An 18,832-nucleotide genomic window follows, 5' to 3' on the forward strand; every position below is an offset into this window, starting at 1 on the left:
GTTTTCATTAAAGTACATTTATTTACAGCGACAACCCACATCATAACAAACTAGACTTCGAGGTAGGGGATTTCTTTACGTTTGGCAGTCCGCTTGCGCTGGTCCTCGCCTACAGGAAAACCGCCTCCACTGACAAAAATAGCTTCATACCCAGGCCGTTGGTCAATCAAATGTACAATCTGTTCCATCCCACGGATCCTGTGGCTGCTAGATTGGAACCTTTAATCTCGGCGAGGTTCTCGCTGATCCCGCCAGTCAATATTGCCCGATATCAAAAATATCCGCTCGGCAACGGCCAACCTTATCATTTGCGTAAGTGGATATTACAATATAAGATTACAAATCAAATTGTACGAAGCGAAATTTAAATCTTTTGTGAATTTTATTTCAGTGGAAACTATCCAGACAAATCCGCAACTGTTCGCTGACGGTCTCAACATTCCGAATATTCAAATGCATTTAAGAAGACTATCCGATATATCGCTTCAAAGTACAATGTCGGGCATTATCGATAATGTTCCTTTACAAGCGGTCTCTGCCCGTAAGTAAAACATTGTTTATCGCATTACTATTTATTTACTTGCAACGTCTATTATCAATAGTGAACACTTGTTTAGAATTAAATGCGCAATAGTCTTTCTAAATAAATACATTTTTCTTTTTAAGCATTGAAATTATCTAAAACGCTTATTATTATCTCGCTCCAGTGACACAAAAGTGGTGGGGCACCAAGAGACTAGATTACGCGCTCTATTGTCCAGAGGGTCTCGCTAATTTTCCTACAAATGCCTTGCCGCATCTCTTCCATGCCAGTTATTGGGAATCTTTGGATGTAATCGCGTTTATTCTGAGGCAATTGGGCAGATTCGATTTATCGCTGCTCGGTAACGAGGAAAAGGATCTCACTAACTTCCGTCCAGGTCAACCCAGAGAGAAATGGAATAAAAAGCGTACCTCTGTTAAACTTAAGGTTCGTTCTATTATTTGAATTTAATTTAAAATTTTGCGCTATAATTATACATACATATATATTTATTTATTTTAAATTGGTCTTCTCTTTGCTGCATTGCTCATGACTACATCATATGTTTCAGAATGTTGCTGCCAATCACAGAGCAAATGATGTCATCGTAAGGGAAGGTGCACCACAAGTATTAGTCGCTAGGTTCATGTACAGTCCTATTGATATGATAACTTTAACAGGTATAGACAAAATTAACAAAGAATAATTTTTCTTATTTAAAATTAATTTTTGCATGTGAGTGTATGTGTGTATGTCATGTGAGTGTATTTAATTTATTGAAAAAATCTATTTAATCTATATAAATAAAATTTAATCAAGATTTTTAATTTATTTAGTCAAATTTGCTAACGATTTATATATATTAATAATAGGTTTAGTAATTGATTTTTACATTTAAATCGCTAAAACTACAATACTATAAATAAAACGAGAATGAAACATTTCACATTTTGTTATAGGTGAAAAAGTGGATATTCATATTATGAGAGACGCACCGGCAGGTGAGTGGACGTACCTCTCCACCGAGGTAACTGACAAAAATGGTAGGATAATTTACAAAATACCAGATGACAAAACGCTAGGTTACGGACTTTATCCAGTGAAGATGGTTGTAAGGTAATTCATATTTTTTTAAATTTCAAATAGACATTAATCAAATCGTCAATTAATCAGAAAAATTAATATGTATAATAATTTAACAGATTAAAGGTTTGTAAATAATTGGAATTAATTAAAATTAATAAATAAAATTGATGAATATTAAACTTATTATTCTATTATGAATGAAAGTTAAACTATATGTAAAATGTGAAAATCAGTGAATGTGATATGTAAAAAGAAAGATAAATGCAGTTTATATAAATTAACATGTAAATCTCTTTTATTTAATTTATATTTCTTTAATGAGAAACATAAATTCTTCTAACTTCTCTTTTTGAACTAATACGTGTTCGCAGGGGAGATCACACGTCTGTAGATTTTTTCATTGCTGTGATACCGCCGAAAACCGAATGCGTGGTTTTCAGCATAGACGGCTCTTTCGCCGCCAGCAGGTCAGTGAGCGGCAAAGATCCGAAAGTCTGGGCCGGTGCTGTCGATGTTGTGAGGTAATGTATCAAAAAAATGAAGATTTTGTTGAATTTGCAATCTCTATTGAAAAAAATATAAATGAACGTTGTTTAGTTCTTTTCTATTAACACTTACAATTACAAGTTCTCTCACTTATAAGTTCTTTTCTATTAACACTTACAATAGGCATTGGCAAGAACTAGGTTATCTCATCATTTATATTACTGCGAGACCTGACATGCAACAGCAGACGGTAGTTTCCTGGCTGTCGCAGCATAACTTTCCTCACGGTCTCGTCTCGTTCGCCGATGGCCTGTCCAGAGATCCGCTCGCCCACAAAGCCGCCTACTTGAATAAGCTTGTAAAGGTTGATAATAGAAAATATTGACAATAGAAATAGATAATGAAATGTTCATGATTGATCAATACAATTGTCTTGATCGGCGAGAATAATTTTTTTTATAAACAGTTTTGCTTTGAAAGCTATCAAGATTTTTTTATCAACAATTCTCTTCTTACAATTTTTGATCCCGATTTTTTCATCTCCACGCGACTGCAATTGCTACAATTAATTGAATATGGTTGACAGGAGCACGGAATGATAATTCATCAGGCGTACGGCAGCGAGAAAGACATTAGCGTGTATACGGCGATAAATCTCAAACCGAGCCAGATTTTCGTCATCGGTAAAGCATCCAAAAAGCATCAGGCGCTGGCGACAATACTATACGATGGCTATGCCGCTCATTTGAGCACGCTGCAAGCGCACGGGGGTTCACGTCCCGCTCAAGGCAACGCGCGTATGGTAATCCCCAGGGGTCAGTTTGGTTTGCCAGGACAGAATACTTCCTTGCGTCGGCGCAGGTGAGTTTTCCGTAAATGATACATTTCGACAATTTTGAAATAAGAAAGAGAGTTCTTCCAACGCTTCGCTAAAAAGAATTAAATATCTTCTTGTCGGATTTTTTATTGCTATTGTTTTGTTACGCTATGTTGTTTTGAAAGCGTCATGCATTACTGAAGTCAGTTGCACTCATATTAAATTTTCTCGATTAAAAGTATCAATTATATATTATTTTTTATCTCTAATTTCTAATTATAATTTTTTTTAATGACATACTCTTACAGAAGAGTTTTTTGTTTTTGAAATATATTCGCAAATAGGATACGATTTTAATAAGATACGTTTATTTTAAAAAGAATGTTATTTTTTTAATAATTTAGTAGGTAAATCGAGTGAATATATTTTATTTTCTTCTTACATATTACAATTTACTGTAATTAAGGGAAAAAGTATATGTGTAAGCAGAAGAGAAATTTTTTATCAATTAAATTGTGTTCAAAAACAATATTGTTTAAATTGGAATGCAACTGACTTTGGGAGTTATTACACAAAAAAGATGTAATTGGCGCGAAGACGGATTTATTCTTTCAATTTTTTTGTTGCTGGATGTTGCTTTCGAGAGCCGCTATTTCACGGTGCTGCCTTATAAGGCAGATTTCTTTCTTCAATAATTTCTGTCAGCAGTGATTAAATTGTTCTGTTAAAAAAATATTTTATGAATTATCAATTCAATTGTAAAAATTTGAGAAGCTGTCCAATGAGTTCGTTTCTTTTAATTTCATCAATTTTTCCGGAAGTCAATTGAAATTTGTTTAATATTACTATTAAAGAAAAATAGATGTAACTTATAAATGACATCAGATTTTTTTAGCATTTACTGTTAGCTTTGCTTGATGTATACTATTTTTTTTTTCTTTTTTCTCTCTTTTTTTCATTTATCGCAGTTAGACAAGAAAAAAGGGTCGAAAAACGATACCCTGGGCGGCATCCGCGCACTGAATTGTCAAGTGATAAATGCATGCGTGCGTGCGTGTGTGTATGTGTGTGTGTGAAAACGAGCACCGGCTATGTTCCAGTAACGACACAGCGGTGAACTCCCCGGCGCGCAACAATGTCTACTTAAAGCGGAAAATCTACCTTACTCACATCTAACACACGCCTATAATCTACGTACAATTTATTTACTCACATTGGTAACTATCTACAACCGTCTACTGCTCTTTCTCTTCACCGTAGGCGCCGATTCAATTTCAATCACTTGAATGACAAATGATTAGTTACCGTAATCATTCTCTAATTTTTAAATTGACAATCAATTAAATGAATATGATATATCATGTATCATTTGTTTAAGTAAATATTTTGCTTAAATTTGTAAATTCAATTTTAAAAAAAAGCAGAAATCAGCGCCTACATCCTCCGCTTTTCCTTCAAATTTTTCGCAGCACGATCTTTATTGGTAGAAGGATTATATATAAAATTATGATTAGGTCTATACCGTTATCTTTTTACACGCGAAAATGTATACGTAATAAGAAAATTAATAAGATCATTTCTCTTTATTTGTTTAAAAAAAATTGCATTTTTCTTACCATTTTAAAGTCGTGGAGCTTCTCTCATTTTTCCTATTTTTCTCAAGAAGTACTCCTTGAGATTTATTCTAGTTAATACATAAAAGAATCAACATAAAAGCGAAATTTATTTAAGATTGTAAGATAGATAACACGTATTAATAGATGAGATATAGAAAAAAATGAGAAAAATAATTAAATTATAGAATATTCTCACTTTCAATTGTGTAAAATTGATATGATTGTCATGATTATCGATTTAAATCAATGTTTTCAATCAACGTTTATCACATATAATTATTATTTAATGCTGCTACTTTTGTTCTCCTTTAAAAAAAATCTTTCTGCTATTAACGCTCGCTGCACCGTCCTCACGCTATTCTAAGTCAATTAAAGCGAAATGGGCCGACTGAATTTCCCTGACCAGTCTCTTGATTGCAGGTACCTGCTATGAGGGATATGTCGCGTTGTCAGCGTAGTTAAATATTGCACTCTGTCTCTCTATCTCTCACTTGGCGAAAGCGACTGTTGTCGTAATCCTACGCTCAAACTTATTGTTTGTATCTATCGGCTAGTGCATACATGTCCAGGATTTGTGGCTAATATGACTGCTCTATGACCGCCTCTCTATAGATACGCCCGGGAAATAGAGAAATCGTTTTCGTTATCCTCCCGAAACGAACCGGTCTCACTTTAACGACGAAGGTAAACCGTCGTCTCACGTTTCCGCCTGAAACTTGCTAGATGAGTGTTTTGTGTTACTATGAAATAATGCTAGATCTACCACTTAAATCGTTTTATATCTTTCTATACACTGAGAATTCAAATATTTTAATCGTCATTTAATTTGAGAATGTTCACAACTTATAATCTAAAGATGATCCATAAATTTTAATAAGATAATTAATACTCTTTAGATTTATTTAATTTGTTTTTCAAGTTATGATTTACAATAAATTAAATTTTAAGTAAATTTTAATTCATATTTTTAAATTTATGACTATTTTAATTGAATATATTTGCTTGATTTAATTTCATTAATATGATCCAAACATGAACATTTTAATTATAATGTGTAATATCAATCGGCATTTAAAATATTAATTAAAATATATGTATGATTTGTGATTTTTTAAAAATATAATATATTAGAATTTACAACTTTTTCTCTCTTTCCTGTTATTTCAAAAAGAATTTACAAATTGAAAATTTTATATATTTTATATATGTATAAAAATATTATAAGTTGTGAGTTTTCAAAATAATGTTTTCTAATTGATTAAGATATAAGAAGATCATTATTTCTGCATGTATAATTATTTTTTTAAAGAAATTTATAAAAAATTTTAATCATTGTTTTACAAAATTTACAATCAAATATATGCCTGATATCAATAGAAATTAATTAAATGAAAAAAAGAGATAATGGAATGATCTCAATCCGACAAATAATTTCTTTGGTGGTAGATCAGGCTGAAGATTGTTGCTTGTCCGTAAACGGACCATACAGCAGCACGAACAAGGATATGCCATAGATTTACAAGAGATGTGTACACCATGCACGATTAATACGTTACATGAATGTTGAAATTTCGAGAACTCACGCACATACATACTGTGTGTGATCTCCATTAAAAACGAAAACACTGGCAAAAGTCCCTTTTCATCCCCGATCATGCATTCGCTCCGCTGTGTGCCCATATCATAATACATACGCGTGCGTTATTAATAAATTTCCGAGCGGTTCTGGTTCGTTCATCAGCATTGCATTCCGTAGGTGACGGTATCACAGGACGAATGATAGCGAACGTTAATGAGAGAAAGCAGTATCAAGGATTACATACCGAAAATGTAAGATAGATTTTAGGCCTAACTCTGTTAAGGCTTTTCTTAAGACGTGCTTTGTAGAATCGATCAATTCATTAGAATTCATTCCGCGTGAATTAATCGATTCACCTCACAGTTGCCTCGCTCTTTTCGCTCTTATATCTACTTATGGTTCTCTTCGTAGTACTGGCAGCAAGCGTAAATGTATCAAAAGTCGAAAAGGTATTTAATACGCATCGATTATATTTCTTTCAATATATACGATCTTCTTTTAGTAAATTGTTCCAGATGCCGAAAAATCTAATTCCGTGCGATTACAAGTAAACCTGCATAAAATAATTTATAATTATATTCTGAGATATAAAATCTATAAAATTATGAATTTTTTGTTTTACAATCAGAGGTATCTGCCAGAGCTATTTAGGATTGAATAACGAATAAGCTTGGACAGAATTCAGATGCGTTTCGCTTAATTGAGTGCTTTATAATGCCACGATTTCTTTCTTCTCCCCTTCCTTCCGCTCTGTCATTTTCAAGAACAATGAATAATAAATAATCGTCTCGCTGTTTCATCTATAGGGCGGACAGGTGTCTTCCGTCTACATCTGATTCATTATCCATTAACGCTTCGGATGTTACGTCACGCTTTCCACAGCAGTACAAATGTAAAACACCGCTTTCCCTATTGTGCTGTGCTGTTCTCATTCATCCGCTTTCAATGGCGATCTGTGTCCACTTCACTCGCAAGCGAGTTAAACTTCAATACGAAGCGCACTATTCTTTATGGGATGCATGGCAAAATATATGAAAAGCATAGAGTGCTCTTGATCGAATTTTCAGATAACATTTCAATAAATATGTCAAATACTGAGGGTGAAAAATAAATTTAAAAAGATTTTACATTCTTTCTCTCTCTCTCTCTCTCTCTCTCTCTCTCTCTCTCTCTCTCTCTCTCGATCAATCTTTACCTCATATTACCTTATCGTATTTAATTTCTGGATTTAATTGCTCAAACATTTGACTTGAAAAGATTAAAAGATATCGTGAAAAAAAAATTTTCGAATTATTAAAATTTTTAATGGAAAGAAAGGAAACTTTCAAATATCCAAGAGAGATACGTCTTTTCATATTTTTTCTTGCATCTTGTAAATATCTATTGATATCATTTGTGTACAGGATGTCGAAAAAATATGTGTTTTAGTTACAACAACAACAGAAATGAATAATGTGCATTGACAGCAAATCATTAATTATTTTCAGCCTAATATTTATTAATATTAATCTTATAATTCTAATTTATGATAAAGGAAGGATAAATGCATTATCGTGCTTTCATCCTGATGTGATAAGCAAATACGAAAGATACATCACTGCTGCTTATTGCACAATACGTCGCACGATATAGAAACGGATTGCGTAATATATTGCTCGATGATAAAAGCATAGTTAGAAATTTTAAATAATTTAAATTAATTTGTAATTACTTCTTAATTAATCTATAAGTCGATATTTTTTCTCCATTATCGATACTTGTATCATTTTTATTGTGTACACGTAATTTTTTGTTTAATCCGTAATTGGAGAAGCTTCTATTTCTTACGAAATTAATTTACAATCCGTTTCTGTCGCACGCAATCAATAATTAGACATGCGAATAGTTTCAAGAATGCAATACGAAATCTAACAATCATCTAATAATCGTATTACACGTACTGTCAATCGCGCTGATTCAAATGACAATACGTCGAAAAAAAAATACGCATGGAAACAATAAAGTTATCGAGATAACTTTGGGAATTCGATGCTTGAACCTTTTTTCTTCCTAATACGATCTTAAGTTTCTAACAGAGAAAAGTCGAAAATAAATAATTATACATCTTCTATGTGCATAATTAATCATAAAATTTATTATAAAAAACTAATATACATATATTAATATAATATATAATGTATTTGATCAAGGGATATACTCTAAAGTATATTTTATCTTTGAAAATAAATTCTTTGAAATGAAATCGGTCTCTCGTATCGGGAAGAATGATGTTCGTCGGTTATCTCGAGGAGGAAATTTGTGATAGTTTATTAATTAAATTATATTGTAACAGCTCTTTTAGGACGGCGAAGCGTGCGATCTCGCAGCCACCTTTGGGCAAGACGCCCTTCCCGTTGGAACGATCCACGAGCGTGGGTCCAGGATCGAGCAACATTCACCGATCGGCGGCGACTGAGAAACTTTGACGATTCGCGCGCTGCCGCTCGTTCTTCGAGTCCCGGCGGTAGCTCCCCGCGAAGGAAGAACACGATTCTCGGTTCCGTATCCTCCTTTATTCTGTTCCCTCGTTTCGTCGGGATCTTTACTCCAAGTAATATAGATCTTATATAGATCTTTACGCCCTCTCGTTAATCTCGTGAAGATTGTGTGATCTTCTGATTATATATATTCTTCTTTTTACTCTTCTCTGTTCTTTATAGATCTTCGATAACATAGGCGTTACCGCTCCATCTTTCGTGATATCTTCCTCATATCGTAAATCTTTGGTCTAGAATTTCGTAAATTTATGTATATATTCTATATATAACGATAAGAATATTCTCTATACGCTTTTATTATAGATTTTTATTCTTCTTCTTGATCTTAAATACTTTTAGTTTCACGCGAGTGCTAGTCTTAAGGTTTTTTGATGTCAAAAAAATTTTATTTATTTCTTTTTTAATTTTACTTATTCCTTTTAGAATTTTAGTTATTCCTTACAGATCCGAGAAATTAGATATGGAATATTCCTCTGTTCGATTTTATAATCTCTTTTTTACATAGATTCCAAATTCTGTATTGTATAGATTTTTAGTTTCAAATTAATTCTTGTATAGCTCCTATTATATGACTTTTATTATACGGGACTAGCAAATCTCTCGTATTATTCCAATAAATAAAATTTTACTTTTATATATATATTTTTTTGTATGTCTTATACCATTTTTATACTACAATTTATCGCAGTAATCTCATTTTACGCTTATTTATGGAACAAAAATATTTATTTATTTCAAATATGTATTTTTTTAATTTTCTTTTTAATATAATAGTGAAAAATAAGAATAGATATAAGTTAAAACAATAGAATTTTATTTAGTGGAATAATGCGGCGAGAAAATAACTTGTTGAAACTGTTACCTGAGTCCCCCTGTTGTTATTAAGAAGACGTAATGTTATCTGTGTGACACACACCGAGACACGCTTAGATGTATAATTAGTATTAAGATCTGTTAGTATTCTATTCATTGCCAAAGACATTATAAAGAAATGTAATACGTAATGCTCTGCAAGGTCCGCGCCAACTTCTTTCAGGGCTCTTTTCTCCTCGCGCGAAATATATATCAAAAAAAGACAATTTTAAAATATGAGGATGTAACACATTGATTGATAGATGGTACTTGTTGTACGCGTGCGATTTTTTATCCGTTTGACTTCACAGTTTTATTTATAGCATCAAGAAGATTATAGTATGTCATAATATTAAATATTATTTATCCGTGACGCAGACTGAGAGAGTGTATTTTATTAAATCGACTGAGATAAATATTTATATCGAAGATAATAATTAAGACGCAATATTTTTGTAATGGTAATTTGAAAATATACGATTATTTATAATCAGAAGTGAGATGATATATATAATGCGAATATAATAATATTGATTTGAGAAAGAGAAAGATCTTTCTATATTACTGTCTCTATAAGATAAATATAAATGAGTTTTCATTCAATCCTTTACAGAACAATAAATTTTTGAAAATAACGCGTATGTCGACAAGTATTTGTGCATTTAATTGGAAGGATGGAAGATGTATCATTCATTTATAAGACGAAGCATCAACATTAGACGCGCGCGTGACAAGCGGTACAAAGCTATTTCCCTTATACTTATTACATAGTCGCGTAAAGTTGTAGCTGGCGATGTAAATAATGTTAGATGCTATGTAAATAACCACTGTTATTCGTGAATAACGCTAGGGAAAGTCGTGAAATGTCATTTACGTGATTAGTTGCTAGGTGCTTCGTCGAGGAAAGTGATATGATAAACGACTTGGAACTGAAATGAATCGATGCCTCTGATTTCTGACTATATAAAATTCCACATTTCTATTCATCTTATGCCTGTAAATTCTTCCGCATTGTACTTGCAGAAAGAAAAAAAAGGTTTATCTGTCTCAGCTTCGATCGCATCGACGATGGCTAGAAATGGGATCGATCATGATCCAGTATGTTTCTCATTAAACTTAAATCTATTATAATCACGTTACGAAATGATAAATTCTTTCCTATGAGCTCGATTCCATGTACACGGTGTCCCATAAGTCTTGCGTCAATGACGAAATTTTTGCTGTAAAATTATTTTGATTTCTTTCTTAGAAAAGAAATTTCACTGACGATTTTATTTTCTTTCCACTCAAAATTGCCAGGTATATAATTAATTTTTAATCTAGATCTCCAGATCATCAAATCTTAAATCATTATATTATTTTTGAAAATATATAATTTTAATTTAAAGAAAAATAATTATATTATCTAAGATTATTGTTATTATTAAATCTCGAGAGAAGAAGAGATAAATAAATATAAATTCTGTTGCGGAAAATATTTACACTTTTCAAATTACGTATGAATATTAAAGTAAAAGTAGATAAGAGACAAGATAACTTTGTGCCAATGATCGGGACACTCTGTAGAACAGAATCGAGCGCGGAGATTGATTTGTTGCCGTCTTATGTCACATTCGACGATCTTCTCGGATCATATTAATCTCCCGATTTTGAAGAAAGCATTACGTATTGCTCAAACTGCTATACTAGTTGTGGTGCTTGCATTACGCAAGTCAACATTATCATTAAACATTGACTGTTTGTATTGTTGTAATATGGCATGGAATAGTTCTATATATACATTATATATATATACAAACGTTTACATCTAAAAATATAAAAGAGAATAATACACACATGTATACAAGTTACGAATTTGGAAACATACACGAATGTATGTGTATATGTAGTACGCGTAATACGTATGTATATATGTATTCTTTTACAGGGTGTCCGTAAAATCCACGTGTCGGAAAGAAATGCGTTTCATCTCCCATTTTAATTCAGTCTGTCGTGTGTCGCGAATGACAAATTTTATAGACAATCTCGTTAGCAAAGAAATCTTTCAAGATTCTGACTTAAATAGGTTAATATCGTCAATGATGAGAATAGAAAGCAAAAAGAGAGAAAATCTTAATTTAAGATTGCATCGACATTTCTTTTGCAATGATTAGTCACTCTCTGATTGTGAGATCGACTATTCTTTTTCTATATGAAATTGAGTAATTAAAGATAATTATCATAATCGGATTATTTGCTATTAAGGTCAATTACAAGCAAAATTAATGCACCATTTGACTAACTAGTTTTCATAATCTAATTAATCTTTCATAATCAGATTTGATCATTATTATATAATCATTATTATATGATAAAAGTTTATAAGGCTAAACAATAATGATCACTAAATTTGATTGTGAAAGAAAATTACTTTGCCAAATATAATTAAATATTACCTGGTAATTATATCTAATCTAAAAAGTATATATCTGTGTTATTGTTAACGCGATAAAGATAGATCTTTATAAAGCTAGGCGAGAGAAAAAATGAATCTCATTCGCTTATTAAATTAAAACACTTGTACAAAGACGCGTAATTTGACGGACACTCCTTAAAGATAGGTGAGCGACTGCAAAAGATATTTTACTTATACATTATATATAGAAGGAAATGCGTGCACGCGCGCGCGCGAACGAAATCACTGTGTGTACTGATCGATGTAATGAGAATTATATTTTTATTAGAGTACACATAAAAGTGATGCGATACTGTAATAATAAAAACTAACTGGAGATCATTGTTTTGTATTACGCGCTCTCGCTCTAGTGTGTAACAATTGTTTTATATATACATATATGTATATAATAATGTTGAGACGAGCGGTTCCGTGAAATTTCTTCGCCGCAACAGGAGACATCTCGTTTCCTTTTCTAAACAAAGGGAGATGAGGGAAAGAGAAACTCTTAGCGGACAACACTGTATTCCACTTCCTTCATTGGAGACATTAATAAATGATAAGTCATTGTGGTTTAAATATCCGTTTTCTCCTTTTGTTATTACTATATTATTTGTAAATCTCACATTTTTGTTATTGATCTTTTCATACTTTTGAAGCAGAAATCTCCTCAAGATCTTTGGAGGACTTAAAATAAAAATGATAAATAAATATATGTAATATCATAAGATTCATCAATTCTTTATAAATCATGTATTATATTCAAATTATCAAATTGGCTAAATGTAAATTATCAGTTATGTAAATAGTGTTCAAATTCTCGAATTATTGAGTGAATATATGTAATATAACTTTCAAGATATTTAACATATAAATTTCTGTAAATGTTCAAATCGGTAAACATAAAAGCAGGAGATTTTTAAGAACATTTAATTAAAAATTTCGAAGATATATATAGAATTTATAAATATGATAAATCGCGGTGAAAGTAGTGTAACTTTTTGTTGCGGCTGGGAAGATGCTAGAGATGTTTCGAAGCATTGAATTAGCCAATCAGAATAAAGAAATTTTTACTCTTTTTATTCTGATTGGCCAATCGAGTGCTTCGAAGCATTTCTGGTGATCGTAGCCTAATTGATCAATCGGAATAAAGAAATCTTTGCTCCTTTTGTCCTGTTTAGTCAAATAAATATCCCTCTACCTGGATAGAATTTTAAAATACACTCCTAATCGAGAATTCGTCACGTCCAGAGAGAAGACTGAGAGATGTCATGGCCCGCTTTTAGGTGATCCCTGGAAGCGATACTCCCTCTATGGACATTAAAAACGTGGACATGAACTGCAAAGCCAACGTCCACGAATGTTCTCAGAGGGTAACATATATGTCTCTCTGACAATATAAATAATATCAGAGAGAAGACTGAGAGAAGTCATGGCCTGCTTTTAGGTGATCCCTGAAAGCGATACTCCCTCTATGGACATTAAAAACGTGGACATGAACTACGAAGCCAAAGTCCATGAATGTTCTCAGAGGGTAATATATAATGTGCACAATTTCTGGTTTTGTTCCGTGCTATGTGAACGAAATGCCGGTAGCATCAGTGCTTTATAACAAGATACTTATGTATGTAAATTGATAGTAAATAAATTATTCAATCGCGAAAGATACTGTAATATTCAAAGATGAAATAAATATTTTTCTATATTCATTGTCATATTTATATCTTTTTATTTACAAAACACAAAATGCCTGCTGTGGGATAAAAACATTTTTAATCGTAATCCTATAAATCTTCTTAATTAGCAGTAAACTGATCTTTGATATTTATCAATCATTTTTTTAATTATTTAGAAATTTAATTATTAATACATGTATAGAATTAATCACTGATTCTTCTGAAGTTTTTATAATTAAGACTCGAAAAATATAAACGTTGCAAAATATTTTAAGTCTCTTCCTCTATATAAAATATAAAGAATTCATATGTTCCATTTTAATATAGCTAACATTATTTTTTAATATTTTTATTAATGATTATTTATTAATGCTAAATACATATTACAAAATATATGATAAAATATAATACAAATTTAATATAAAATATAATTCGAAATTTAATACAAAATAATTTATTACATGGAATAATTTATTACACGAAAATATCCAAAATATACGTGTAATATAAAATTTACTAAAAATTTTTACATAGTCCAGACGAGACTGATCAGCGAAGATTAATTACGCGACATTTATTATTAATAATAGATATGCAATAATAGAATTTAATAAGTTTTATATAACGTAAATAATCGTGATCAAAAGAATCATTAATAAAATTATTGATAGTTTATTTGATTGTAAAAGAAAGTATTTGCATTACTGGCGCATTTTGTATAGATTATCAAAGGAAATATTCAAAATGAAAAGATAGAAATAAACTTCTAGAAATATCCTATTTCGCGCATGATTAACTGAATAAGATAAAATGAGCTCTATAAGCTTTAAAATATAATTAAAAATCGCGTTGTGGCCACGATTAATAGAAAATAACAGAACGAATGATTTTCAAAGTCCCTCTAATAATCGATGTAATTGTAGAGTTTAATAAGATTTAAATAATGTAAAGAATCACGTTTAAAACAGTCATTAATAAAGTTATCGATCGTCTTTTAAATTATAGAAGAAAATATTTGCACTACCAGCATTTTGCACGAACTATTAAAAACAATATTTAAAGACGTGGAAAGATAAACAAAGCTTCAATGTATAAGTCAACGATTAAATTATAAGATAAATCGCGATTTAAAATTCCCGAGAAAACGCGACGAATAAATAAATCGATAATATTCGAAATATCCGATTGTGATATGTATACCTTTTATAATATAATAATCGAAGCGCCTCAATAGACATTATAATCGCGCGCGATATAATTATCACATAAATGCGAAGATATTTTGACAGACAATTTGATGACTGTAATATTTACGAATACAGTACTCACTGTCCGAGTCAATTGCGAATCTTTATAAGATAAATCGCGACTCGAATTCACGAGAAAATGCGACGAATAAATAAGTCGATAATATGCGAAATATTTGATCGCGATACGTATAATTTTTATAATGTAATAATCGAAGCTCTCAATAGACACGTACGCGATATAATTATTATCACGTAAATATAGAAAATCGAAAATATTTCGACAAACATTTGAGGTCTGTAATGTTTGTGAATATGCAATTCACCGACCGATTTACTTGCGAATGTTTATAAGATAAATCGCGATTTAAAATTCGCGATAAAACGCGACGAATAAATAAATCGATAATATTCAGAATATTCAATTGCAGATACGCGAGTGACATACCGGTAATCCGATAAAAAGAGGAGCGATCTTAAAAATGGAGAACGATTAACATCTTGTTTCTACATCAGATTTCGCAAGATCAATCTGCGAAGAAAAGTTAAGTGATCCATTGAACGTCGGGAACTTCACTGTAGGAGGGAACGAATCCTGGATCTTCCGGACTATTCCCGATAGCAATGATTTCAGTAATAAATCAACGACAATTATCCCTCGTCATTATCTTCAATTCACGAAATTGATATGCACATCACAAAACATGTTCTTCCATTATTAAGAAATATATTTCTTTATTGAAAATTAAATGGATATAACGACCTTTTTTATTGAAATGTGATTACGAACGATTATATTTATAAATAATAAAATACATGCATTATTGGAGTTTGTGTTAAATGTGCGAACACATATAATTTGGGGTACCGTTCGCGCGCGCGAGACGAATCGAACCTGATATCAGCAAGATTTAAAAAATTTCAATTCGAACAGTGTGCAAAATAAAATAAATCAAATAATTTTAAATAATTAATTCTAGATTAATTCTCTAGATTCTTATTCTTATAACGTTTAAATTAATGATTTCTTTTCTTTTAATCAATATCATACTGATATAGGGGTACCCATTCGATTTATCTCGAAATTTTTAAGTATTCGCACATTTTATGTAACATTCATGTATAATTTCGCTTAAATATATAACATTATTAAAAATTATAAAAATATTTTGGATACGTGAATTTGTGCATGTATTTTATTATACATATATATAAAATGGTATATACCTAAAAATTAATATTTCAAAATGGCGATGGATGTCCAATACCTGCAAATAGTTTCTTAAAAGAAACTAAAAATTAATGTTAATATCCCCAGCACCTAGAAATAATATTTCAAAAGAGACAAATTATATTAATTAAAAATATATTCGTTCGTAATCATTTTTATCAAAAAAATTATACAAATTAATTACAATATAAAATTACGTGAAAAATTAAAATTTATACACAACGCTATATCCATATTTAATCTACTATTAAATCTTTCTGGCATTATATATATATAGACAATAATAATACCAATCCTAATAATGATAGAACATTTTTAACGAAGAAAAGAAAAGATACATTTCGCTCATCTAAATATATATTATTTAAATTAATTCGACGTTAAAGAAGCGTATCGTCGTTGAATTACTACCGAAATCATTGCTTTCGGAAATTGCCAGGAAAACCTGGGATTAGTTCCTTCAATCGTATAATAAAAATTCCAAATTTTCAACAGGGCACCGAACTAGACGTAGCGAATGGATCTCACAAGAACCGGTGAGAAATAATTCTCCATGATGAAAATCGTTTCGACTCCTAGGCGGTACGAGCCACGCAACTTTCATTAACGTTTATTTAACGGAAGGAACAATGATAACTCTTTTATTAAAACGACAATCTCGTCTAACAATAAGAACGCGAAAAAGAACGCAAGAAAAACACGGTGTTTTCGCAACGGTAATTTATTAATTTATTTATGAATATTTTCCGATAAGAAAAAAAAATTCGTAAATACAAATATAACTGAAAAAACAAATTATTAAATTCATAATAATTAACTCGCGATTCTATAATATCGAAGGTGATCGTTAAATTTTGTGAAGCTAATACTTAATCGTGGACATATCACATCGAATCTTCACTCTCTTATTCGACATTTCTTTATATTTAATTAGCAATATTTAGGAATATTATCTAACGAGAGGGACAGCGATCAATTTCTTTTGTTAAAATGATAATCTTGTATGACACGAAGAGAACGCGGAGAGAACACGGTATTTTCGCAATCATAATTTAATAATTTATTTTAAGAATATTCAGTTCCGCGCGATATCGAATTCATAAATAAATAAAGCTAACGGAAAGCATATCATTAAATTTATAATAATTGACTCGCGATTCTGTAACGAACGTCCGTCAAATTTTATAATGCTTATATTTAATCATTAATTTAGCATCGAATTTTTACATTTTATATAAAAATTTTCCGAATTTATTAATGACTCTTTGACATGAAAATACAAACAGTTATTCTTTTATGAATATTCAAAAAATATATACTTCAGAAACAAATACTTTAATTTAATGAATTACTATTATGTTAATTACTATTATGTAATCATTACACGTATACTTTCGATAATTTTTCGTGTAATTTACATAAGAATTTACAATCGTAAATACAATTTCATATAATATAATTATAGTCATAATTGTATTGTATTTTACAATTAAAATATCAATGTTAGATTATAATTAAAATACAATTATAACTATTTATAATTAACAATTTACAATTTACAAATTTATGATGTTATCAATATTAAATAATAATATTCGATTTATTCAAATATTTAATAACATCGATATAATAATTTGATATTGATAGCATTAACATTTGGATTTAATATTATATTTGATTTAATACACATATATTTTTAAGTTTTAAAATAAAATATAACATGTTAAGATTTCTTAAACGTTAATAATTATGCAATTTCTTTAATATTTCTGAAGATAATTTTGATAATTTAAATTTCACTTTTAAAACATGTTATATTTATTTTTACAACGTTATTAAAAATAAATTCAACTTAATGAAAATAATTTTAATTTACCCCTAGGATTATTGGAATATTAAAAGAAAGAATGAATCTTACTTAATAGCCCTAACAACCCTATTATTAAAGGATTCTAATAATTTTAATAGCTCTAACAATCCTACTATTACAGAATTCTAATGATCTTAAGAGACCTAATGACCCTAATATTAATAGAAGAATTTTTATGATTTTACTTAATAGCCTTAACAACCCTACTTCCTGATTAACTAAAATTATTCGAGATTTGAGGAACCTATCTCTAATCATCACCTTACCTAATCATGTATAAATTTTAGTCAGGTGCCCTAACCGCGTGCCCTAACCGTACTCTTCAGGCCAGTTGAACCTACCTTTCGTTGATCCTGGCCACTTTCTTTCTCGATCTCTAATCAGAGATCAAAGAAGGAGATAATTACTCCTTCTTTTGCCGGATAAAGGGCAAAAGAGCGTGAAATATTTACGCTCATTTAGTAACGATCGTTCGATTTCACGATCGTTCGTTAAATATTGAATATAACTTTATTTTAACTGAAATAAAGCCAAATTACTACAAATTTCTATAAATTATATTTTATAATAAAATATAAAATTAATGTGTGTATTTATCATATTACAAATTATTTAATTAATTAATCATTTGGCTTTATATTAAGTTAAAGTAAAGTTTAAAAACAATATCTATAAACAAATTCTACGATGGATGAGCTATGAGCAATCAGAAAATAAGTGCGTATTATAAGAATAAATTAGCATCAAATATTGACAAAATTGATAATTGTTAATGGGTATCCTTTATTTAATAAATTAGACAAAATCTTTTCTTGATCTCTTCTTTTTTTAATTAATATTTCAATATATTTTCGCAATAGATGTAAAACATAAGTTCG

At 30.3% G+C, this 18,832-nt stretch overlaps 1 protein-coding gene and 1 long non-coding RNA gene across 16 annotated transcripts in view; one reads left to right on the forward strand and one right to left on the reverse strand.

The window, feature by feature from the left end:
• Positions 1-15,387, forward strand: part of Rdgb (retinal degeneration B) — a 73,690-nt gene extending 58,303 nt beyond the window's left edge. For 9 of the 15 annotated variants that reach the window (XM_083100426.1, XM_083100428.1, XM_083100431.1 and 6 more), the window contains 9 exons: positions 29-312; positions 392-541; positions 708-970; positions 1,095-1,203; positions 1,483-1,639; positions 1,981-2,130; positions 2,279-2,459; positions 2,682-2,956; positions 8,440-12,509. In XM_083100426.1, the coding sequence (XP_082956552.1) occupies positions 29-312; positions 392-541; positions 708-970; positions 1,095-1,203; positions 1,483-1,639; positions 1,981-2,130; positions 2,279-2,459; positions 2,682-2,956; positions 8,440-8,572 (1,702 nt within the window). In that variant the 3' untranslated portion in view covers positions 8,573-12,509. Of the gene's footprint in view, positions 1-28; positions 313-391; positions 542-707; positions 971-1,094; positions 1,204-1,482; positions 1,640-1,980; positions 2,131-2,278; positions 2,460-2,681; positions 2,961-4,012; positions 4,130-4,948; positions 5,213-6,284; positions 6,359-8,439; positions 12,510-15,284 lie in introns of those variants that run through there. The other 6 variants (XR_014439067.1, XR_014439070.1, XR_014439069.1 and 3 more) reach the window with 5 other exon arrangements.
• On the reverse strand, positions 1,011-3,257 carry LOC145972138 (uncharacterized). Its single transcript, XR_014439071.1, has 4 exons — positions 2,612-3,257; positions 2,274-2,450; positions 1,951-2,173; positions 1,011-1,179 (listed from the first exon to the last, which is right to left on the reverse strand). It is a non-coding gene; the product is annotated as an uncharacterized LOC145972138 (long non-coding RNA).
• Positions 15,388-18,832: the final 3,445 nt, after the last annotated feature.

This window comes from Camponotus vicinus, unplaced genomic scaffold (assembly GCF_025532165.1).
Source record: "Camponotus vicinus isolate PSW18456_S1 unplaced genomic scaffold, iyCamVici1.0 SCAF_5, whole genome shotgun sequence".
NCBI lineage: Eukaryota > Metazoa > Arthropoda > Insecta > Hymenoptera > Formicidae > Camponotus > Camponotus vicinus.